This window comes from Oncorhynchus nerka, linkage group LG22 (assembly GCF_034236695.1).
Source record: "Oncorhynchus nerka isolate Pitt River linkage group LG22, Oner_Uvic_2.0, whole genome shotgun sequence".
Taxonomy (NCBI): domain Eukaryota; kingdom Metazoa; phylum Chordata; class Actinopteri; order Salmoniformes; family Salmonidae; genus Oncorhynchus; species Oncorhynchus nerka.
The window spans coordinates 27,410,278-27,437,228 of NC_088417.1; the positions used below are offsets into that span (position 1 = coordinate 27,410,278).

Sequence of the window (26,951 nt, forward strand, 5' to 3'; positions counted from 1 at the left end):
CTCGAAAGGAGCTCGTCCAGTTGGTTCTCCAGAGATTCTACATTTGCCAATAGAGCAGAGGGTAGAGGTGGTTTATTTACACGCTACTGTACTGTTTCATCATGGTGCCTGCACGTCAGCCTCTGTATCGTCGTGTCTTTCTCTTCCGAGAGACTGGGATTAGGGTCTTGTCCGGGGTGAGCAGTATGTCCTGCGCCGCCAACTGATTGAAGTATAAATCATCATCCAAATCGAGGTTAGGGATTGCTGTTCTGATGTCCAGGAGCTCTTTTCAGTCATAGGAATTGATGGCGGACACATTACGTAGTTAAGATCAGCTAATGAATTGCAGAATTGGTCAGGAGCCCGTAAAAAGGTCGCTATCTATTCTAGCGCCATTCTCAGACATTCCAGTGTTATTCTGAACCTAACCCTAACTGTAACCGTAGCAAGCGGTTGTTTATAAACAGATAGTTTGTTGATAGTAAGACCACTTGTAGAGCGTCTACAGATGGAATATCCAAACTATCCAAATAAACTGAGATAAACTGAGATAAATCTAAAATGAAATGCATTGTAAAAGTGTCGCTCAAAATTCTCAACTCCAAGAGACAATGGAGTTGACTGGCGATGAGTTTACTTACAACTACAACGAGTCGGTATCAATCCATTCTTAAATGCGCACCCATGTATGTCCTGTGTAAAGGCTTTCTTTTCCTTGGCTGCTGCAATCTGTTGTTTTTAATATAATAGCATTTTACGCAACCTCCGCCAAGGGAGTCGTTGTTTGTTATCAGAGGAGCAGCCCCGTCAATGCATGGCAGATTGGAATGTCATTTGTTTTCCAAAACAATGGACTCCAACTCCCACTGGCAAATCTATAAGAATCAAGGACGAGCACAGTTACACAGTAAGTGTTAAACAATTGATATTTATAAAAGTATCGAATGGTAGTGCATGTTTGCAGTCATAAACTTCACACTCCGTTGGAAAACAGTGCATTATGCGGCGCAATTTGACAGAACATAGAATGAAGTTTTTATAAAAAACTAGATTTCAACACCGAAATAAAATAACATCTTTACACGGGACAAACATAGGTACAAGGTACGCATTAAAGAATGGACATTTTCACAAGTATTGATTGATACCAACTCGATGTAGTCAGATGTACACTCTCCCAAAACGCATCGCCACTCAACTCCATTAAGATGTGATGTACATATTGTGGAGTTGAGAATTCTCAGTTAGTAAAAATGTAAACATGGCATTGGTCTTTTTGGATATAAAACATCTATAAGCATAATATGGATAGAGTCTCTTTGGGTATACTGTGTGTATCGCTATGCTAGCATGATGTTATGTAGCTGAACCAGAGCCTCTTGATTCCATTATTACCAAAACTGCATCCCAAATGACACCCTATTCCAATAGGGCTCTGGTCAGTGGTAGTACACTATAAGAAATAGGGTGCCATTTGGGAGTCCACACATGAATCATTATAAACAGTCATGAAGGAAAAATCAAAGGGCTGCCTGCTCACTTCTCCCCCTCTGCAGCCAGCCACTGACCCATCAACAGGAAACTTCATAAACAAGGGAACGAGAGAGAGAAAAAAAATGAAAATTAAAGAGAGGGAAATAAAAAAGGCCATGTAGCAGTTCTGAGGAGTTGTGATCATCATTCATCTTCATCCCCCAAGTGCAGATGGAACACTTGCTAAGCCATCATTTATTGCTGGTGTTTACTATGCCTACTGTGTTGGACACACACACAAAAACACACACACACACACACACACACACACACACACACTGGAGGTGGGGGAAAGGGCTTTGTCAGCAAGTGGGCCTACGCTATTCTCCAACACGAGATGGGCCATGGTAGCAAACACACACAAACAAGCACACACACAAACACAAATACTGGAGGTTGGGGGAAAGGGGCTTGTCAGCAAGTGGGCATACAGTATTCTCCTACACGAGATGGGCCTTGGTAGCAAAGCATTCAGTGTGTGTGTGTGTGTGTGTGTGTGTGTGTGTGTGTGTGTGTGTGTGTGTGTGTGTGTGTATTCACGGTACGTACATTTATCCTTGTTGATGCCAGTTCAGATTCCTGACAGAGATAGCCTCCTCCGCAGTAATTATCTCCTATCTGTAACCTGTCAATTATAAAACTCAGAAACCTTGAATCCATTACAACATCAAACAAATGTACACCCTAGGAACTTTGATAAACTGTATAATCTCTCTCTCTCTCTATTATCATTCTCTCCCTAGCAGATTCAGTAAGTCTTTCATTCCAACGACCCTGACGCAGTGACAAAAACACATTCCAAGATACAGCAAGACCTTGACTTTCCCATTGTGAGGATAGTGCAAACTGAAGCAACAAGAAATACGAATAAAACAGGGCAGTACAGAGAGTCAGCATACTCTGTAACCTGTTAAAGTATCAAAATGTATATTAGTGCTTTAACTGGACTGGACACACAGTCTTTTTTACCCCCGCTAGCAGCATCATACTGATGCTACTGTGTAGGTGACAGAATGGCCCTGTCAGGGACTAAATAAATGAATGTCAAAGCCAAAGGATATTAGTCGGCTGTGATAAATGAAGAAGGATATTGTCTGTCAGTTTGGTCATTAGTCTCTTTCACCATTCACTCCTTCTCTGCTATCTCCCTCCTCCCCTATAGTCCCTCAAAGGCTAATACACACAGACATCGCTACTGCTACATATCTTACACTAATAACAACCATAGGCAATATCTATCTAACCATTAACGACGATAACGCAGTCACAGTAGTAAGGAGCGTTCGAGGTCCGAATCAAAAAGCAACTCTGTACTCTGTGTTTGCCACAGACATTGACATTGAAGGAGTGACTTACATAGAAAGTATCACATGTATTGTTAAGCAGAACATCTCCCCATTCTCTCTCACCTCCCCATTCTCTCTCACCTCCCCATTCTCTCTCACCTCCCCATTCTCTCTCACCTCCCCATTCTCTCTCACCTCCCCATTCTCTCTAACCTCCCCATTCTCTCTAACCTCCCCATTCTCTCTAACCTCCCCATTCTCTCTAACCTCCCCATTCTCTCTAACCTCCCCATTCTCTAGAGACCTGCTACACACCGACTTCCAACTGTCCTGTTGCTCCAGGGAAGACGAACCCCACACACACCAAATCCGCTACCTTCCATGTGTCATTACATCTTCTAACATGTGTCCTCCCTCATCAGTAATGATTGCTTCATGCTAGTGCACAAGTAGTTTCACATTAAAATGAAAACAAGTTAAATCAAACGTAGGTGATTTTGACAAGAATCGGTGGTAGAGAAACATGGCTGTCAAAGCAGTCGTGAGATCTGAGAGGTGTTGACTAATTGCTTGATAATTACACAGTGAATCGTCTAATTAAGCCGATGGTTAATTAGGGTAAGCTTGCGCAGCTTGCAAGTCTTTTTTGGTTTGGTGTAGGTGTGGATTTGTGTGTAGATGTGTATGTGTGTGTGTCAGCAAATGAGATAAAGAGAGATCGTGAGACTGCTAAAGAGTGAGAGATCGAGAGAGAGCGAGCGAAAGAGACAAAGGGTTGAAGTTAATGAAGAACTCCTCCAGACATATACAGTAACCATCTAACCATCCACAGCCTGTAGCCAATGCAACATCATACAGCTGAACCACTTGTGAAGCTTAAATGTGAATAATAATATTAAGAGCTCTAGACATTACCTCCCCAACCTCCCTCCCGCTCTGCAGTGGAGCGCCATTATCCTTTGTTTGCCTTAGGACAGGCCCTGTTTATTTTACTACCAATCTGAAAATCTATGATGTGGAATAGAAAGCAGCAAAAAAGACCTGGCATCGGAACGCACTATGCAGTCACACTCCAGCAGTTTGTATTAATTTAACAAGCAAATTAGAGAGGAAGTGGAGTTTGTATAGTGCCTGTATGAGTGTAGAGGAAGAGGAAAATACAGATGACTACAGCCTCATTAGCTACAGTTAGTTACATGTTTACCGGTTATAATATCTAATTTAATTGGGAGATCAAAGGAGTGGTGACTACCTCATGCATGGCTCAGAGGGCAGAGAAACTACACTATGTATACAAAAGTATGTGGACACCCCTTCAAATGAGTGGATTCGGCTATTTCAGCCACACCCGTTGCTGACAGGTGTATAAAATCGACCACATAGCCATGTAATCTCCATAGACAAACATTTGTAGTAGAATGGCCTTACCGAAGAGCTCATTGACTTTTAACACAGCACCATCATAGGATGCCACCTTTCCAACAAGACAGTTCATCATATTTCTGCCTTGCTAGAGGTGCCCCGGTCAACAGTAAGTGCTGTTATTGTGAAGAGGAAAAGTCTAGGAGCAACAACGGGTCAGCCATACAAGCTCACAGAACGGGACCGCCAAATGCTGAAGCATCTGTTCTTGTTTGCAACACTCACTACCGATTTCCAAACCACCAAACGTCAACACGAGAACTGTTCGTTGGGAGTTTCATGAAATTGGTTTCCATGGCCGAGCATCCGCGCCCAAGCTTAAAAAGCACCATGAGCAATGTCAAGTGTTGGCTGGAGTGTAAAGCTAGCCGCCATTGGACTCTGGAGCAATGGAAATGTGTTCTCTGGAGTGATGAATCACGCTTTACCATCTGGCAGTCCGACAGACGAATCTGGGTTTGGCGGACACCGGGAGAACGCTACCTGCCCCGATGCAATGCCAACTGTAAAGTTTGGTGGAAGAGGAATAATGGTTCAGGCTAGGCCCCTTAGTTCCAGTGAAGGGAAATATTAACGCAAAAGCATACAATGACATTCTAAATAATTCTGTGCTTCCAATTTTATGGAAACAGTTTGGGGAAGGCCCTTTCCTGATTCAGCATGACAATGCCCCTGTGCACAAAGGGAGGTGGTTTGTCGAAATCCTTGTGGAGGAACTTGACTGGCCTGCACAGAGCTCTGACCTCAACCTCATCAAACACCTGTGGGATGAATTGGAATAGCGAATGTGAACCAGGCCTAAACGCCCAACATCAGTGCCCGACCTCATTAATGCTCATGGCTGCAAGTCCCTGCAGGAATGTTCCAATATCTAGTGGAAAGCCTTCCCAGAAGAGTAGAGGCTGTTATTGCAGCAAAGTGGGGACCAACTCCATATTAATGCCCATGATTTTGAAATTAGATGTTTGACGAGCAGGTGTCCACATACTATTGGTCATGTAGTGTATGTGCCAGAGATCAGCTTTGTCTCCTATTCTCATCAAACTCATCCTTCCTTCCGATTGCCAAGCTACAGCTCGTTGTGACTTTATCTGAGTGTTACTTGGCGTGATACCATGCATCAGCACACCATTTTGTTTGTATTGGAAAACTGGAAAATGTATTTTCTCAGTGTTTGTTTGGTAAAAACATTTTGATTAAGCTGAGACTTTGCATGAGATATAGAAAACTAGAGCTGGTTTTGAAATTAAAGCATGTTATGGTGCCTTTAAGGACCTTCTTGATTCTAAGTAACCAGAGTAATCCTGATATACAGTATATTCCAAGAAAACATACATCAATTATTATAGTTTTATTGGAAAGAATCGTGCAGTAAAGCTTATTATATGAGTCAAAAGCCAGTCCGGCTCCTACAGGATGAATAACATGCTAATTACCATGACGCATGCAAGGCTCCATGCTATTTACTAGTGGTTAAAACCATCAGAGAATCTGTGTGGCATCGGCAGAACACGACCTCCTCACCTCTTACTCTTAATAAAGATGCTGGAGCAGTTGATTGAACTGTGTTGTTAATAAGTAGAGTCAGATTCACAGAGTGCATGAAGCAGAGGCCTGTGGAACTGTGTGTGTGTGTGTGTGTGTGTGTGTGTGTGTGTGTGTGTGTGTGCGCGCGTGCGTGCGTGCGTGCGTGCGTCAATGTCGGGCCATAACATGTGTGTTAACAATGTTAGGGTTACCATGGAGATGTAGTTACTGTTCGCCACCTCATCAAGGACACGTTTGTGTAATGTTGTAAATGGGGAGATCTGCTATTATCTCTCCCTTTAATTGCTTTTGAAGTAAATGCAAAGCATTATTCCATAGTTGTTGAGAGGAAGTTGCTTACGTTTGTTGGATGCACTCGATAAGTTCTATGAAACATGTTTTTTTTTTAAGTACACAAAACCTGCAACTTCTCTTCGAAACATCATCACTATCTTCTTTACCTGTGACTCTGTACTTTTGGCACAACAGTTAAACTTGAATGCGGGAGCTTCTAGGACCAAGCAGAAAATGTACCCATCAGGGCTCAGCCAATTACAGGTGTGATTTCTACCACCCTGAGACAGTCAAATGATAAACTGAGACAGTATGGTCGCTATCTATTACAGGTAAACTATCCTGCTGTTACGACCTCAGCAATGTGTGTGTGTATGCACACGCATATATACGTAAATGTGTGTGTGTGTGTGTGTGTGTGTGTTACTGACATCCATCTAGAGATGTGGTAATTAGCCTCTGAAACATAGCACCGTGTATCACTCACAGGGATTTAGCAGCTGGGTAATTGGTACAACGTAAGGAAAAATGTACTCGTCACTCCTGAGGAGGGAAACGGGGCTATAGATCAGAGGCTTGGGGGGAGAGAGACAGTGGCCCACTGGCCCCCGTGCTCCCCCTGTTTCAGACAGAGCTCTCACAGTTCACAGAGTGGAAGAGGAGGCCAAAACGTTGGCATCGCTGCATTTTTTTTCATATGCAACACAGTTAATTCATTCAGATTAACGGTAGACCCTCCCTAGCTTTGTTCTATTATCTCCCTTCTCTTCCTTATGCTGGGCCTTATAATAGATGGTTAATTCACATCACATTCTTTTCCTTTTTACACAAGCCCTAGAAACATCCAGGACGACGATCCTCATATTCACCCAGCAATCCACTGTGCATCTCAAAGCGCTATCAATGGCAACACACTGTAATGTTATGATAGGAGCAGCCAGCAGTGAACAGCACTAGCGAGCAAAAAAACAGGATATTAAAAAAAAATAGGTAATCTGTGTTTAAGTTGAAACGATACTGAAGGAGAGCCGCCTGTTTCATTCATATTGACATTAAGAACTTCTTTATCGCTCTCCCTAAAGAAAGCTCCCCGAACAATTTAAACCAGCAAAGCACACAATAAGGAATAATATGATTTCTGTTTACTGAGATATCAGCTGGTATTTTGGCGCTACACTGACAGCCAATAGCTACAACAGTATATTAGACCCCAATCTGGCATCTACAAATGTCAAGAGAATGCGAAAGAGGGAGGATGTGGTGAAAGGGATGGGTGGGGGGGTGTCACACATATGTGTAAAATTCTTTTTTAAAAACCAACAGAGTTTACATAAACATATTCTGAGGCTGAATCATTATCATATGTGCAGCTGTCAATCTTGAAGCTTCAGCTGAGAGCAAAGCGCCTAGGAAAAGAGTATAATACAACAACCCTATACCCAGGTTGACCATGATTTCTCTCTGAACTCCCTTGGTAAGTCCAGGCATGGTACATCAAGCTTATTCAAAAGCCAGCAGAGGTGAAATACTTGTAGCAACAGTAGCAAGCCCATATATCCAGGCTCCTTCTCTCCTTCTCTCTTTCTGCTCTCTAAATCTCTCTCTCTCCTCCCTCTTAAAAGAAACAGAAAGTTTAACTTTTCAAAATGACAAAGGGGCAGTCCATAAAACAAGTAATGGAGGCAGTGATATGTTTTCATCAAAACAGGGACAGCCACGCTCGCCTCCTGCTTTCTCTACATCAGGTATCATTTACAAACTCAGCGAGGCAATGTGGGCTTCCAGTCACAAATGAGCTGCGTGAATGAGGTGAAAGCATTATCTGTTGAAGTTTGTGATTTGTTTTACATTTTATTTTTCTACTTTCTTTTCTTTACTTGAATTTAATATATATATCTAGCTCCAGTAATCAAATGGTACCAGCTACAGAACAAAGATGCAGCATATCCCTGGTTAATGCCCAATAGACACCTACACACTAATATAAAGCTGAGTTGACATGAGTACCTTGTCCAGAGAGAAGGTCTTGGTGAGAGCGAAGCCCCATCCTTCCAGGAAGGCCCTGCGGATCATGGCTGTGCTGGTGGTGGGGGGAGCGGAGGCCAGGCCAAAGGGGTTGGGGAACCTGATCCCACACATCTCCACACCGATGTCCACAGAGTCGATGGCACAGTGGAAGAGAGGGAGCTGGGGGACGCTGGACACCGTCTGGCCGTGGAGAGACTGGAAGGTCAAAACATCCAGTTACACTACCATGAGATAACGACAAGAATAGGGTTGAAAGTTCCAGGAACAGAATTTAACAGCATTTTGCAATCCTAGTAACAGATCGACAGACCGCAAAGATGACGCCGAAGAACATGGCTGACGTTTTACATTCTCCCAACCAATTGTGCAATTTTGTATTATAATTTTTTTTTGCGTTTTCTGTAACTTACTTTTTAACTCATTGTGTACATAATGTTGCTGTCTCTTATGACCGAAAATAACTTCTGGACATCAGAAGCGATTACTCGCCGCGGACTGGAAGAAACGTTTTCCTTTAACGAGTCCGACGAGAAGGATATCCTGCTTTCACTGGAACAGGCCCAGATACACGCCTTTTGTGTGAAGAAAAGACGCCGGAAAAAGGGACGCAGATCGGGGATCCTTCTGAGAAGCCGGAGGCGAGCGAGTAAACTCCCAATGCCTTCCATTCTCTTTACTAATGTGCCATCTTTAGAAAATAAAATTGATGACCTACTATTAAGATGATCCTACCAACAGGACATTAAAAACTAACATCTTATGTTTCCCCGAGACGTGGCTGAACGAAGAAATGGATAATATAGAGCTGGAGGGATTTTCCATGCACTGGCAGAACAGAGACGCTACCTCTGGTAAGACGAGGGTGGGGGTGTGTGTCTACAGTGGTAGGCCTGATCACCGACGATAAGACGGCCTATAGGGAGGACTGGCAGTGTGGTGCGAGGACAACAACCTCTCCCTCAATGTGAGCAAGACAAAGGAGCTGATCGTGGACTACAGGAAAAGGTGGGCCGAACAGGCCATTAACATCGACGGGGCTATAGTGGAGCAGGTCGAGAGTTTCAAGCTCCTTTGTGTACACATCACCAACAAACTATCATGGTCCAAACTAGAGGTTGACCGATTATGATTTTAGAACGCCGATACCGATTATTGGCGGCCCAAAAAAAAGCCACCACCGATTAATCAGCCGATGTAAGTATATATATATATTTGTAATAATGACAATTACAACAATACTGAATGAACACATTTTAACTTAATATAATACATAAATAAAAATCTATTTAGCCTCAAATAAATAATGTAACATGTTCAATTTGGTTTAAATAATGCAAAAACACAGTGTTGGGAGAAGTAAAAGTAAAAGTGCAATATGTGCCATGTAAAAAAGCTAACATTTAAGTTCTTGCTCAGAATATGAGAACATATGAAAGCTGGTGGTTATTTTTAACATGAGCCTTCAATATTCCCAGTTAAGAAGTTTTAGGTTGTAGTTATTATAGGACTATTTCTCTCTATACCATTTGTATTTCATATACCTTTGACTATTGGATGTTCTTATAGCTGCTCTGCTTGCACAGAACCCAAGAGAAGTGACACAATTTTCTTAGTTAATATTGCCTGCTAACATGAATTTCTTTTAACTAAAAATGCAGGTTTAAAAAAATATACTTGTGTATTGATTTTAAGAAAGATATTGATGTTTATGATTACGTACATTGGTACAACGACAGTGCTTTTTTCGCGAATGCGCTTGTTAAATTGTTACCAGTTTGGCGAAGCAGGCTGTGATTCAATGATAAATGAACAGTCACCGCATTGATTTTTTGCAACGCAGGACAAGCGAGTTAAACTAGTAATATCATCAACCATCTGTAGTTAACTTGTGATTATGTTAAGATTGATTGTTTTTTATAAGATACGTTTAATTCTAGCTAGCAACTTACCTTGGCTCCTTGCTGCACTCGCATAACAGGTGGTCAGCATGCCACGCAGTCTCCTCGTGGAGTGCAATGTAATCGGCATTCAAAAATGCAAATGACCGATTGTTATGAAAACTTGAAACCGTCCCTAATTCCCTAACCGATTAATCGGTCGACCTCTAGTCCAAACATACCAAGACAGCCGTGTAATGGGCAAGACAAAACCTTTTCCCCCTCAGGAGACTGAAAAGATTGGCATGGGCCCCCAGATCCTCAAAAGGTTCTACAGCTGCACCATCGAGAGCATCCTAACCGGTTGCACCACTGCCTGGTAAGGCAACTGCTCGACATCTGACCGCAAGGAGCTGCAGAGAGTAGTGCGAACGGCCCAGTACATCACTGGGGCAAAGCTTCCTGACATCCAGGACCTATATAATAGGTGGTGTCAGAGGAAAGCCCATAAAATTGTCAGTGACTCCAATCACTCAAGTTATAGACTTTTCTCTGCTACCGCACGGCACGTCGTACCGGAGCGCCAAGTCTAGGACCAAAAGGCTCCTCAACAGCTTCTCCTCCCAAGCCATTAGACTGCTGAATATTTAATAAAAATCGCCACCGGACAATTTACATTGACCCCCCTTGTACACTGCTGCTACTTGCTGTTTGTTTGTTACCTATGCATAGTCACTTCGCCCCCACCTACAGATTACCTCAACTAGCCTGTACCCCCTGCACACTGACTCGGTACCCCCTGTATATAGCATCGTTATTGTTATTCTTATTGTGTTACTTTTTATTATTACTTTTTATTTTAGCCTACTTGGTAAATAGTTTCTTCTTCTTGAACTACACTGTTGGTAAGGGCTTGTAAGTAAGCATTTCACGGTTAAGTCTACACTTGTTGTATTCGGGGTATGCAGGAAATAAAGTTTGCTTTGACAGAGCTGTGAGATAACGAAAATAACCACTGGTATTATGACAAAAGTCAACATACAGCAGTCATATACTCAGCAGCCTCCTCATCCCCCTAACCCAATGTCCCAAATGGCACCCTATAAAGTAGTGCACTATATAGGGAATAGGGTGCCATTTGGGACGCAAACCCTAAAGTCAAACATACAACAGTCATCCATCCATCCAGCAGCCTCTTCCTCTCCTCCTCCTAATTAGCCCAGCGTTTATCACAGTCTCTGATTGCTTTTGTAATGATGTCACCGCCGCATAATGAATGAGGAGGTGTCACGCTGTGTGTGTATGTATTTTTTTGTGTGTGTGTGTGTGTGTGTGTCATGCTGCGGCAAGGCGGCTGTTACATGACAGCCGGTGTTCCCCTTCGAGGGGTTTGGCATGTGGAGGAATACACGCCAAACACACGCCAAGCAACACGGGGGAAAACAGCAGCGGGGAACATGTAAATACAAAAGATGGTGATTATTAGGAATACTGGGGGGTTCCAGAGTTCCAACCAACAACAGCTTTAGCTGTCAAGATGTTGACATGTTCTGGATCATCGTCTTCCCCACAACATGTCTCCTTATCTGAATCCCAAATGGCACCATATTCCCTTTATCAGGGCTCTCCAACCCTGTACCTGGAGAGCTACCGTCCTATAGGTTTTCACAGCAACGCTAATCTAGCACACCTGATTCTAATAATTAGCTGGTTGATAAGCTAAATCAGGTTAGTTACAACTGGGGTTGAAGTGAAAACCTACAGAAGGGTAGCTCTCCGGGAACAGGGTTGGAGTGCCCTGACCTATATAGTCCCTGGTTAAAAGTAGTGCACTACATAGGGAAGAATGTTATTTGGGACAAGTCCATTTCTACTTTGAAACTGGTTTCTCTCATATGGTGGTGAATGAATTTATGCTTGACCTCATTCATATAAGTATATAGATAATATTTTAGAGTAAAAATCAACCTCTCACCCAGGTGTCCCATGCAGCACTAAGTTCCCAGAATTCCTTGCATAAATAAGGTCTAAATTCAACCATGCACATGATATGATAGCAAAAATACACTGAAAACAGCCTAAATGCACTGCTCGAAAGGGAGACCTATGACACAGTAATATCACATTCTAATATAAAACACACTATTATCCTGAACGTGGAACACACAGTTCAAGGGATCCCTGAATGGCTCAGATATTAATTGCTGACCATTTCCAGCAAATTGCCTGAATTCATTTCCTCTTCCTTGGTCGATTACTGTACAAAACCAAGCAATATATTGTTGCTTCCTTTCTGGTTACAAGTGGCATTTAATCTGAAAATAAACACTTGTCTATGCTTTGCACTGAACACAGCTACATTACTACAATTAACCTGCATCTGAACCGGGCCCCGGTCTGCCGAGCGCTGCACTCTGCAGTATAATCTGAGGGGAAACGGAGGGATGGGGGAGGAGGATGGAGGGATGTAGAGGAGGTCAGGCACCTCAGGAAGACAAGCCGGCACGCTGGGAGAATTGGAGGCTGGGAATCAACCGCTGTCTCTGTTATTACGTGCGGGAGCTGTAAAGAGTCCTCTCTGATCCTGCCTTTACACAGACTAGTGCACCACACACCCATCTGTACTGCACTTTGACTCATTCACTTAGTGTTCACCACAGTAAGTGCTGCGTGCAGTACAGTACGGGGTGTACATGCTGAGTGTTCGAGGTGAACGTAGTAATGATGATGATGTATCATTTGGCTTCCTTTCCACTTCCTTTTCAAACCCACAGAAGACATGAATTAATCCACAACGGAAAGAGCTAATATTGTATCGGGACTATTTCAATATTGACATATTCTGCTAATTGAGAAGTGATGTAATTGCCTTGGTTCATTCATGAATCTACACACGGGGATGCTGTTATTGGGAAAAAGAAAAGGAAACAAATGAAAGTCGAGCAAGATGAAGTACTGAACATTGATACTGTGTAAATGTTTATAGTCACTCTCAAAAAGTGAGGGTTTACTTGATCGTCAGTGAAACGTTAGCTTTCTCTAAAGCCTCCATCTTTCCTTTTATATTTCTTTCTCCTCCTCCCTCATGTGTGAATGTTGAAAACGTTGTAACATTCTGTGTGTGTGTGTGTGTGTGTGTGTGTGTAGAACACAGCCCTGGGGCTGGGGACACACCTGTAGGTACTTGTGCATGTGCCAAGATGCCTGTTTGCCGTCGTTGACTGACTCCACGGTGGTGTTTGCCTGTCCTGCAACGTCGCCCCCAGCAAACACCCAGGACTCACTGCTCTGCATGCTCTCTGGGTCCAGCTCTGGGAGACCCCAGCGGTTCAACCGCACCGGAGCCATGGCCTCTTTCACTGGAGGAGAGGGGAGAGAGGATCCACAGTTAGTGATGGTGTGGGCAGTACTTAAGTAAAAATACTTGAAAGTACTACTTAAGTCGTTTTTGGGGGGTATCTGTACTTTACTTCGCTATTTATAATTTTGAAAACTTTTACTTCACTACATTCCAAAGAAAATAATGTTATTTTTACTCCATACATTTTCCCTGAAACCCACAAGTACTCTTACATTTTGAATGGACAGGAAAATGGTCCAATTCACACACTTGTCAAGAGAACGTCCCTGGTCAAACCTATTGCCTCTGAGCACACGTGTTTGTTAATTATGTCTGAGTGTTGGAGTGTGCCCCTGGCTATCCATACATTTAAAAAACAAGAATGGTGGCATCTGGTTTGCTTAATATAAGGAATTTTAAATGATTATACTTTTGACACTATATACGAATATATGTTTAATTTACTTTTGATACTTAAGTATATTTAACATCAAATACTTTAAGACTTACTCAAGTAGAATTTTACTGGGTGACATTCAACTTTTACTTGAGTCATTTTCTATTAAGGGACCTTTACTTTTACTCAAGTATGACGATTGGGTACTTTTTCCACCACTGGGTGTGGGGTGTGTGTGTTGTGTGTGTGTGTGTGTGTGTGTGTGTGAGTGTTTGTGTGACAGAGATAGAAAGAGAGAAAGAAAGAATGACAGAGAGAGAGAGAAAGGGAGAGAAAGAGGCGAGAGACGACAGGAAGTGATAGAGAGGAGAAAGAAAGAGAGAACGAGAGAGAGGAAGGGAGAGAAAGAGGCGAGAGACGACAGGAAGTGATAGAGAGGAGAAAGAAAGAGAGAACGAGAGAGAGGAAGATAACGAGATAAATAAATAAATTGTAGTGAGAGTGAGCGACCGTGATGGACTACAAACCATACAGAGAGCAATATGAAGTCTGTGACAAGACCGATGACAGCGGGGGATTCACGCTCTCTGTCTCTCCCCTCACTCTCAGCTAGGTTAATGTAACATCTCCTGAGGCATTCATTCACCGTTAGCTGAATGTTAGCCCAGAGATCCTCTGTCAAACTGATCTACATTATAAAAAAGCTCATTTTCTTCTACCTCACCTATACAATTCATCTTTCAGACTAAATGCTTTTCAGCATGGAAGATGGCCTGCATCTATCAGCAGGGACATTTTTAAATACAGATCTGCGAGTTGGACAAGATTTATTACACTCTATTAGAATTACTAGAGGGAGGGGGGGAAGTTTCACCTTCCCAGTCTATTCAATGGGGAAAGGTTTTCAGCACACAACTAAGAATACAATGTTTTATTGCAACCACACTATTGAAGTTGAATTCCTTCATAAAGGGAGGACAGAGGAGAATGTGTAGAGAGTTGACATGCGTTCGGCGTGTCAAACCCCTCAGAGCGGAACACCAGCTGTCATGTCACGGCCGTCTTGCTGCAGTGTTACACACACATGACAATGTATGATGCGGTGACTGTTATCACACACGGTGATGGGGGATAAACACAGCAGCATCGCCCTGCTATAGTGATGAACAGACTCACTTACAAGACATTGGGGAAACAAAATGGTGTCAAGATGATTGCAATAGAAATTCTGGACTTTTGCCCATTCACTTAGTAGAAGAAGACACATACCTCATTATACTGTACAAAAATGTGTATTGGTATATTCAGCAGAATATTTAATATGGCATGTTGTGTTACCATACATTTCCATATAATCCATATGTTTAATCATCCATTCTGAGCAGTTATTAGCATATGCTATAACAGCTAGAGCTAGACCTACACAACACAAATTCGGCAAAAAAAAAGAAACCTCCCCTTTTCAGGACCTTGTCTTTCAAAGATCATTCGTAAAAATCCAAATAACTTCACAGATCTTCATTGTAAAGGGTTTAAACACTGCTTCCCATGCTTGTTCAATGAACCATAAACAATTAATGAACATGCACCTGTGGAACATTCGTTAAGACACTAACAGCTTACAGACGGTAGGCAATTAAGGTCACGGTTATGAAAACTTAGGGCACTAAAGAGGCCTTTCTACTGACTGAAAAACACCAAAAGAAAGATGCCCGGGGTCCCTGCTCATCTGTGTGAACTGTAGGCATGCTGCAAGAAGGCATGAGGACTGCAGATGTGGCCGGGGCAATAAATTGCACTGTCCGTACTGTGAGACGCCTAAGACAGCGCTACAGGGAGACAGGACGGACAGCTGATCATCCTCGCAGTGGCAGACCACGTGTAACAACACCTGCACAGGATCGGAACATCCGAACATCACACCTGCGGGACAGGTACAGGATGGCAACAACAACTGCCTGAGTTACACCAGGAACGCACAATCCCTTCATCAGTGCTCAGACTATCCGCAATAGGCTGAGAGAGGCTGGACTGAGGGCTTGTAGGCCTGTTGTAAGGCATGTCCTCATCAGACATCACCGGCAACAACGTCACCTATGGGCAAAAACCCACCGTCGCTGGACCAGACAGGACTGGCAAAAAGTGCTCTTCACTGACGAGTCACGGTTTTGTCTCACCAGGGGTGATGGTCGGATTCGTGTTTATCATCGAAGGAATGAGCGTTACACCGAGGCCTGTACTCTGGAGCGAGATCGATTTGGAGGTGGAGGATCCGTTATAGTCTGGGGCGGTGTGTCACAGCATCATCGAACTAAGCTTGTTGTCATGTTAGTGTTCTGCCATGGCCAGCGAAAAGCCCGGATCTCAATCCCATTGAGCACGTCTGGGACCTGTTGGATCGGAGGGTGAGGGCTAGAGCCATTCCCCCCAGAAATGTCAGGGAACTTGCAGGTGCCTTGGCGGAAGAGCGGGGTAACATCTCACAGCAAGAACTGGCAAATCTGGTGCAGTCCATGAGGAGGAGATGCACTGCAGTACTTAATTGCAGCTGGTGGCCACACCAGATACTGATTGTTACTTTTGATTTTGACCCGCCCTTTGTTCAGGGACACATTATTCCATTTCTGTTAGTCACATGTCTGTGGAACTTGTTCAGTTTATGTCTTAGTTGTTGAATCTTGTTATGTTCATACAAATACATGTTAAGTTTGCTAAAAATAAACACTGTTGATAGTGAGAGGACGTTTCCTTTTTTGCTGAGTTTAAATCCCTCATAATAACAGCTAGCTATAACTGCTGTAGCTAGAGCCAATACAACACCTGCATCCCTCACAATAACAGCTTGCTATAACTGCTGTAGCTAGGGCCAATACAACACCTGCATCCCTCATAATAACAGCTAGCTATAACTGCTGTAGCTAGGGCCAATACAACACCTGCATCCCTTATAATAACAGCTAGCTATAACTGCTGTAGCTAGGGCCAATACAACACCTGCATCCATCATAATAACAGCTAGCTATAACTGCTGTAGCTAGGGCCAATACAACACATACATCCCTCATAATAACAGCTAGCTATAACTGCTGTAGCTAGAGCCAATACAACACATACATCCCTTATAATAACAGCTAGCTATAACTGCTGTAGCTAGGGCCAATACAACACATACATCCCTTATAATAACAGCTAGCTATAACTGCTGTAGCTAGGGACAATACAACACCTGCATCCCTCATAATAACAGCTAGCTATAACTGCTGTAGCTAGAGCCAATACAACACATACATCCCTTATAATAACAGCTAGCTATAACTGCTGTAGCTAGGGCCAATACAACACATACATCCCTCATAATAACAGCTAGCTATAACTGCTGTAGCTAGGGCCAATACAACACCTGCATCCATCATAATAACAGCTAGCTATAACTGCTGTAGCTAGGGCCAATACAACACCTGCATCCATCATAATAACATCTAGCTATAACTGCTGTAGCTAGAGCCAATACAACACATACATCCCTTATAATAACAGCTAGCTATAACTGCTGTAGCTAGAGCCAATACAACACATACATCCCTTATAATAACAGCTAGCTATAACTGCTGTAGCTAGAGCCAATACAACACCTGCATCCCTTATAATAACAGCTAGCTATAACTGCTGTAGCTAGGGCCAATACAACACCTGCATCCCTCATAATAACATCTAGCTATAACTGCTGTAGCTAGGGCCAATACAACACCTGCATCCCTCATAATAACAGCTAGCTATAACTGCTGTAGCTAGGGCCTACACCTTCATCTGTCATGCATAGTACCTGGCAACACAAACAGGGGGGAGCTGTTTTGAAGCCACCGTGCCTCTATCTTGGCACTCCCCGAAAATTGTACAAAATATTTTATAGAAATGCATATATTAATGTCTACGTCTTTGATTTGACCATGTTTATTATATTACACATACCTTAATGCATATATTTAAACTATATTATATGAGCTAAACATACAAATAAAGTATAATTTTTTAGAAAGTACTAAAGGGGAAGTGCTTATATGGCCAACCAGTGGCTTCAAAGCATCTCACTGGCTAACACATAGCATGAGCAATCCAAGGTATATATACATCTTTGGCATGAATGCACACGCATGCAAACTATGCACACGCCCACACACAGAAACACACACACACACTTTTTGTGACAGTACAGCGTAAAGGGAAAGAGATGCTAAGCTAACACAGAGGAGGTGGGTGCATCATGTCTCCAGTTCCCCACCCACCCTCCATGAAACTCAGCAGGAAGGAGACCAAAGCAGGAAGGAGGCATGGGTGCAATAATGGCTGCCTCCCTCCCTCCCAGAACTGAGTCTGCTTCCCAAATTACACCCTATTCCCTTTAAAGTGCGCTACTTTTGACCAGGACCCATAGGGCTCTGGTCAAAGGCAGTTGACTACATAGGGAATATGGTGCCATTTGCGACGCACACTGGGTCCAGCCCACCAGACTATACAGGCCAGGTTTTAACTGCTAACTCGTCCTACAGCTGTGTTCACTGCCAAGCGGAACATCCTCTGTGGGTCTGACAACATACTTAAGTGGATAAGTGATTCATAGTTCAAGAATAAGGATCATTCTGACTGTACTACTCTGGGGATTCTTTTCTCAGCATTTTGTTGTTTCTGTATGATGAAATCACACACTCAAAACACACAGACGCTTGCAAGCACGCTTGACACACATACACACACAAACAAACACACACACTCTCATGCCAAGGCACGGATCAATTCCTTCCTAAATATGCAGGCAATCAGGTTTGGCAGAAATATCATCCTATCAAATTAAACTAGTTTGCTCGGAGTCACGCACCCCATTTAATTCAGGCTCTTATCAGTAATTCCTCATGTTTTAATTAACCTTGGTGATTAATTGCTAATCATAACAATACCCTCCTTAGCACTCGATGACACCTTCGGGGATGTGGAGCAGGTTCTAAGGATGTTTCTTTAGCAACAGGTCAACCATAGTACCAGGGGGGAGGAAGAGAGATAGTCCGTGTCCCAAATGCCATCCTTTACTGTGCACTCCTTTTCACCAGCGCTTGATGGACCCTGGTCAAAAGTAGTGCACTATGAAAGGAATAGAGTGCCTTTGGACACGCAAAAAGAGTAACAAAATGGATAACAAAATCCATTTGAGCTGTGAGAGGTGGAAGTGGGTAGACCGAATCAGTGGAGCAGATTACGATAACAATTTACATTTACATTTAAGTCCCATCTATAAAATCAATAAGACACAGTCAGATAGACACAGTCAGGCAAGAACGTCAGCGGAACTCGGTCTACACCGAGTCTCTCACACTCTCTCTTTATCTTAATTACTTGGTTGAGTAGATGTGTATTTCACCATCACGACCGATTATGAATGCGTGTAAAACATCTTCAGTTTCTGCCTGCTTAGGTAGCCCCAACTATGTATTTGTGCATCTGTGCTGCATCGCAAGGTTGGCTAATGGCAGCGCTAGCTGGGTAACCAGTTGTAAAGCTCTGTCGCTCTATCGCCGAGCACTTGTGTGTGTGTGTGTGTGTGTGTGTGTGTGTGCGTCACCGGGCGGTCGTCTGAGCTTAAAACTCATTACAGTGATTTCATGTCATTGTTGGGTGACTCTGGACAGTGTGTGGCGTTTGTGGCCCTGCTGTGATACCCACCTCTGTTTATTCAATAGCAGCCTAATTGAAAATCATAGCAGGTATGGCCTTTTCTCAACGCAATCTAATTACCTGCCCTGGCGACAGTGTCACACAAAAAGACAGGCGTTGTCTTGTAAGCAAGTGTGTTTAAAAAAAAATTATCATCCTAGACGAGGGCTCCCCTACTGGTACCCTCCAGGTTTGGCCCCCACATGTTTTCTGAGCAATTAAAAAAAATAAATAATAATAATAATATATATATATATATATATATTATTATATTATTATAATGATAATATATTATTATACACAGTCAAACATTTGGACACCTACTCATTCCAGGGTTTTTCTTTATTTTTAATATTTTCTATATTGTAGAATAATAGACATCAAAACTATGAAAAAGCTCAATCATATGGTAACCATACCTGCTATGATTTTCAGCCCAGTCAAAACTGTTCGCTGCTCTGGCCCCCCAATGGTGGAACAAACTCCCTCACGACGCCAGGACAGCGGAGTCAATCACCACCTTCCGGAGACACCTGAAACCCCACCTCTTTAAGGAATACCTAGGATAGGATAAAGTAATCCTTCTCCCCCCCTTAAAAGACCTTGATGCACTATTGTAAAGTGGCTGTTCCACTGGATGTCATAAGGTGAAAGCACCAATTTGTAAGTCGCTCTGGATAAGAGCGTCTGCTAAATGACTTAAATGTAAATGTAAATGTAACCAAAAAAGTGTTAAACATATCAACGTATATTTTATTTTTGAGATTCTTCACAGTAGCCATCATTTATGACAGATTTGCACACTCTTGGCATTCTCTCACCTAGCTTTTTTATTTTACCTTTATTTAACTAGGCAAGTCAGTTAAGAACAAATTCTTATTTGCAATGACGGCCTAGGAACAGTGGGTTAACTGCCTGTTCAGGGGCAGAACGACAGATTTGTACCTTGTCAGCTCGGGCTTTTGTACTTGCAACCTTCCGGTTACTAGTCCAACGCTCTAACCACTAGGCTACCCTGCCACCCCGATGAGGTAGTCACCTGGAATGCATTTCAATTAACAGGTGTGCTTCGTTAAAAGTGAATTTGTGGAATTTCTTTCCTTCTTCATTCGTTTGAGACAAGTCATTTGTTGTGACAAGGTAGGGGTGGTATACAGAAGATAACCTTATTTGGTAAAATACCAAGTCCAGCTCAAATAAGCAAAGAGAAACGACAACCTTAAGACATGAAGGTCAGTCAATCCGGAGAATTTCAAGAACTGTGAACGTTTCTTCAAGAGCAGTCGCAAAAACTATCAAGCGCTATGATGAAACTGAATCGTGAAGACCGCCAAAGGAACGGAAGACCCAGAGTTACCTCCGCTGCAGAGGATAAGTTCATTAGAGTGAACTGCACCTCAGATTGCAGCCCAACTAAATGATTCACAGAGTCGAAGTAACAGACATCTCAGCATCAACTGTTCAGAGGAGACATGCATGAATCAGGCCTTCATAGTCGAATTGCTGCAACAACAAAAAACATGACTAAAGTACACCAATAAGAAGAGACTTACTTGGGCCAAGAATTTTTGGTTCCAACAGCTGTGTCTTTGTGAGACGCAGAGTAGGTGAACGGATGATCTCCACATGTGTGGGTCCCACCGTGAAGCTTGGAGGAGGAGGGGAGGTGTGATGGTGCTTTGCCGGTGACACTGTCTGGGATTTATTTAGATGTCAAGGCACAATTAACAGCATGGCTACCACAGCATCCTGCAGTGATATGCCATCCAAACTGGTTTGCGCTTAGTGGAACTATCATTTGTTTTTCAACAGGACAATGACCCCAAAGACACCTCCAGGCTGTGTAAGGGCTATTTGACCAAGAAGGAGAGTGATGGAGTGCTGCATCAGATGACCTGGCCTCCACAATCACCCAACCTCAACCCAATTGAGATGGTTTGGGATAAGTTGGACGGCAGAGTGAAGGAAAAGCAGCTGTCATGACGATGGCCTGGGGGTAGGTTTATGACAGTCATAAATACCTCTTCCCCCTTTTTCCTCTCTCTACCCTACTGATGTTACATTTGCAAACCCCTTGGCTAACATAGAGATTCTGGGAACATCAGAAGGTAGGGGGATATTAACTATATTCTGGTAATCCGACCAATTGAACATATGCGGTGGTACGTAATGAATATGATGTCAGTTCGGTTGTCATCTGAGACATTCTCATCAATGATAAGATGACAAACTCTACAGTGGAAAGTCTACACATCAGTTATCGGATTCACATGGAATTGTTGTTCAATTTAAATGTTTGAATATTAAATTATTCGTGATGGGATGAAATGTGATTTTAGCTTCTAAAATGTGAGATTTGGGTTTTCGTAAGGTAGGGCTCTGCTCAATCAGTGGCCCGCCCCTGTGAAGAGTCATGAGTTATAAAACTTTTCAGACACACCCTTCTCGCTCCACTATATGACAATATATGATGACAATATAACCTCCTGTTCCGAGGATGTGAGGACGACTGTCCGATGTCAGAATGGTTCAGATAATAACTACAGAACGAAGCCAACATCAGTGTGAGCTTTGGTTGCGAATGGTATGAACTTTGAACTCTTATTCACTACAGAAGTGATACCTCCTAGCCGTTGAGTTAGCAACAGAAGCTGCAAACGAGGGATAAGAAGGAACAGAGAGAGTATCCCGTCTATCACACAACGACGTTACGACAACGTATCCAATTGACCGCCAGAGACATTCTTCAAAGGACAAAGGACTTGGTTTGGCAACACGGCCCTCCATCTACCACCAACCTACTGAAGCGCAGCTCAGAGTAAATATTTATTGCATTTTCCTTTTCCAAATGGGCGGTAATTTAGAATGCATAAGATACCATATTTAAGATAGCACAGCTTCTTCCTTTGTTAAGCAGTCTTCCCGCTCTTTCACTCAACCCCAACCCTTTTCTTTTGTGTAACAAGCTGTCATGTCTGTTCCGCCCGCTAGGGACGTTTTCCTTTATGACGTAATTTGTAATCAAGTTATGATTAATTACGTGTATGTGTAATTCTGTGTGATTAGTTAGGTATTTAGTAAATAAATAATTAAACCCAATTTTGCATTGCTGATTCAACTTGATAGCCAGGGTTTGTGAAGATAACCAAGAATGTACAACTTTCAGATGAGACTGAATTAAGGTGACGATTAATATTGACTGCTATTGATGTAAAAAATTACTAGGTCTTTAAGAGTTTATTCGGAAGATAACAGCTCTATAAATATTATTTTGTGGTGCCCGGACTCTCTAGTTAATTACATTTACATGATCAGCTCAATCAGGTAATATTAATTACGGATAAATTATTTTATAGAATAGCATGTCATATCACTTAATCCGGCATAGCCAAAGACACGACACAGCCAACAAGTGCTCAGCATATGTGGGAACAAGACTGTTAGAAAGGCATTCCAGGTGAAGCTGGTTGAGAGAATTCCAAGAGTGTGCAAAGCTGTCATCAAGGCCAAGAGATGCTACTTTGAAGAATCTAACTTCTAAAATATACTTTGATTTGTTTAACACTTTTTTCGTTAATACATGATTCCATATATGTTATTTCATAGTTGTGATGTCTTCACTATTATTCTATAATGTAGAAAATAGTAAAAATAATGAAAAACCCTTGAATGAGTAGGTGTGTCCAAACCTTTGACTAGTACTGTATATATATAGTTGGACATTAAAGACAGTAACAACACCAAGAAATCAGCTTCAAGTGATGTAATTTTAAAAAATCTGTTCCCAAGTATTCCCAATAATAGAGAGACACGTGATCGAATTCAAATGTAAGTTAGGTTTGAAATTATGATTTAGTAAAATATTATATCTGTTTTGGCGGTCAATTTTCAGTCTACACATTATTTGTAATTATGTTCCAACCCCCTGACAAGGTTCTGTAAACACTCACATACAGGCAGACACACAGGCACGCTAACATGCACAGACACACACACACACACACACACACACACACACACACACACACACACACACACACACACACACACAAGACCCTCAAAACCCAAGTACATTGAGTTCTCATCACCGGCACTCATCTAAATTAGAGCCTCAACACAAGACATAGTGAATAGATGATGATGAGGAAAACAATGTGATGAGTGTCGTCTTAAGTCCTACTCCAAATGTGCTAAACAATGATAAGTTAGACAGTCCTATCCATACGGGACCACTGTCGTCGCTCGTATAATGAGAAATCTCCAGGAGAAAGGGGAGATCCAGGTGTACCATCAACATAATGGTTTGTGTTTGTTTGCCAGGCTTTCTGTCTGTCTGACTCTGTTAAATGCAGCTCAAGGATAACATCCTCACGCTGTTTTTAAAGCAATAATGTAGACAACATTCAACACAAACTCTTCATTTGAGGATATTTGCAAAAGTTGATAAAAAACCATAACAGTGGACTGTGCTGTCAAAGAGTCTAGTCATATGGCAAAACTCAGGTTCCATTCAGAGTAAAGGTATTATTATTGTGTATCAATAGCAAGACTATTGGCGCCCCCCCCTTGGGTTGTGCCGTGGTGGAGATCTTTGTGGGCTATACTCGGCCTTGTCTCAGGATGGTAAGTTGGTGGTTGAAGATATCCCTCTAGTGGTGTGGGGGCTGTGCTTTGGCAAAGTGGGTGGGGTTATATCCTGCCTGTTTGGCCCTGTACAGGGGTATCATCGGATGGGGCCACAGTGTCTCCTGACCCCTCCTGTCTCAGCCTCCAGTATTTATGCTGCAGTAGTTTATGAGTCGGGGGGCTAGGGTCAGTCTGTTATATCTGGAGTATTTCTCCCGTCTTATCCGGTGTGAATTTAAGTATGCTCTCTCTAATTCTCTCTTTCTTTCTTTCTCTCTGAGGACCTGAGTCCTAGGACCATGCCTCAGGACTACCTGGCATGATGACTCCTTACTGTCCCCAGTCCACCTGGCCGTGCTGCTGCTCCAGTTTCAACTGTTCTGCCTGCGGCTATGGAACCCTGACCTGTTCACCGGATGTGCTACCTGTCCCAGACCTTCTGTTTTCAACTCTCTAGAGACAGCAAGAGCGGTAGAGATGATCGGCTATGAAAAGCCAACTGACATTTACTCCTGAGGTGCTGACTTGTTGCACCCCAGACAACTACTGTGATTATTATTATTTGACCATGCTGGTTATTTATGAACATTTGAACATCTTGGCCATGTTCTGTTATAATCTCCACCCGGCACAGCCAGAAGAGGACTGGCCACCCCTCATAGCCTGGTTCCTCTCTAGGTTTCTTCCTAGGTTTTGGCCTTTCTAGGGAGTTGTTCCTAGCCACCGTGCTTCTACACCTGCATTGCTTGCTGTTTTAGGCTGGGTTTCTGTACAGCACTTTGATATATCAGCTGATGTAAGAAGGGCTATATAAATAAATGTGATTTTGATTCATACAAAAATCGTCCCAACAAATTGTTGTGATGTTCAATGCGCTTTCAATAAAGTTTGACTCTGATTGATACCTTTGGGGTCGCTCAGCATGGATCCGAAGGCACTGATGATGTAATCGGCCTTGAGGCGTATGATCTGATCCTCGTCCTCCATCCAATCACCTTCGTCTGTCAGCTCCGTACGACAGAACTCCATTCCCGCCAAGCGACCCGCCTTCATGATGACCTCACGAGGGGACAGGAAGGGCATGAACTCACACTTCTCTTCCATGGCCAGCTCCATCTATAGGTTGGAGAAATATAGAGCTCAGGGGTCAATGGTGATGGGTCATCGACAGGTTACATCTTTAAATTGTGGCTTGAATTGTGTTTAATTATTTTAAGTATCAAAGATTCTAATTCTTTTATCACAATATTTCTCGTCAAATGCAAAGTCATTTTAATCTAAAACTGGACAAAAAGATGTCTAATTATCAAGCCCAAGGTACAACTTTTTTATTCCCTTCGTTTGTCAGGACTGGAAAATATATTTTGTAGTCTCACACATTACAACGGCACACAATAGAAGACACTAGGAAGTTTTCCTGCTTTGTTCAAAGACCTTCAATTTCATACGGATTAATGAAAAAAGGCCCCATCTACAACAAAGTCATTGAAATTACGTTTCCAGTCCTGAGATGTGCACAAAAGGGAAGGGGGGTGGGTTGCTTCTATAATAGCTCCCCTTTCTCTCAGTTTTCTGAAATTGTCTCAGTTGACATCAATGCTCATGCTTCACACAATATTGAACTTTTTTCAATGTGATGTGAAGGTTACTGACGCCTACTAGAGGCCTAAACTTAATATACCTTATAAACAAACTTAATTAGTGTGAGGCGATGCTAGCAGCTTAACTGTCTGCTTCTGCGGGGAAAAGCAAACAGCTGTTGATAATCACCTTACTTTTCTCATTTCGTTAGGGTTATTTTTGGCGTTACTATGGCAGCAAGAGGTGTGCTCTGACACGACGCATGACTAAAGGTGCCGTTGGACGATGATTCTAGAATGAACTGTGCTGTCAAGCTCAACTCTCAACTAGAATAGCATTGACAGAAAGACACCTTGAACTTTTCATCACACTCACAATCATAACTAATATACGGCAGTTGAAGAATGCATCTTAACTCCAAGTGCTACTTTTACTGATGGTCTAACACATCAAAAGTTGATAAGAATCAAGACTGAAGGGAGTATACGAGTCAATGTCATGCTTCAAATGCAGGGATATCTTTTGAAGGAACAGTGAAAATAGCAACAGCACTGCCTATGATATCCTTCCTCTCTCCTTTGTGGCAGCGCTACTAGAAAGGGACAGATCCCAGTGAGTCCGTCTGGGGCTCACGGCAGTGTGTATGTGCAGGCGGAGAGCTTTTGACAGTTATCGCCCTCCAGAACCTAAGACAGGCCTTTGTAATAAACTAGAAAAAAAAGTGGCTTAAAAAACATGTCAGCAGGGCCAAGGAGAGGACACTCACACAGACAGCTTAATAAAGACAGCGTCCTCTCTCCTCTTCACTAGCCTTCTCCCTAACACTATCTCTCTGTCTATCTTTCTCCCTCAGTCTTTCTCTCTCTCTCTCTGTCTGTCTTTCTCTCTCTATTTGTCTGTCTTTCTCAAACAAGTTAAGCATCTGGTACACTGGTAACATTTAGCGATCTCTCTGTCTCTCTCTCTCTCTGTCAACGTCTTCTCTTTTCTCCTTTTCTCTCCTTTCTTCTGGTTTGTCTCTACCTCCTCGGGGACAGCCCTGATGTTGGTGAAGCCTTTCCTAAACACCACGTAGACCCGCTTGGCACCGCAGCGCAGGGAAGAAGTGGCACAGTCGAAAGCTGTGTCTCCTGAACCCAGAACAATCACCGTGCCACGCAGCTCCGGCAGGGAAGACTTGCAGCTGCACATTCCTAAAAGCGGGAGGAGAAGAGAAAAGGAGTTACAATCTGATAATTTACTGTGTTGATTTTGAAATGACATATACAGTACAGTGCCAGTCAAAAGTTTGTAGAAATAGTAGGTATGTCCAATGTAGAATAAAAGTGAACACAACACAACTGCCTCTCATGAGG

The 26,951-nt window shown here is 42.7% G+C and overlaps 1 protein-coding gene across 1 annotated transcript in view; it reads right to left on the reverse strand.

Moving 5' to 3' along the window:
- The window catches only part of LOC115105060 (dihydropyrimidine dehydrogenase [NADP(+)]-like), a 206,812-nt gene that overhangs the window by 105,892 nt on the left and 73,969 nt on the right, over positions 1-26,951 (reverse strand). Inside the window, exons 10-13 of the mRNA XM_065006803.1 lie at positions 26,620-26,789; positions 24,921-25,131; positions 13,124-13,308; positions 8,052-8,267 (exon numbers count right to left, since the gene is read on the reverse strand). Of these exons, the coding sequence (XP_064862875.1) occupies positions 8,052-8,267; positions 13,124-13,308; positions 24,921-25,131; positions 26,620-26,789 (782 nt within the window). The remainder of the gene's footprint in view (positions 1-8,051; positions 8,268-13,123; positions 13,309-24,920; positions 25,132-26,619; positions 26,790-26,951) is intronic.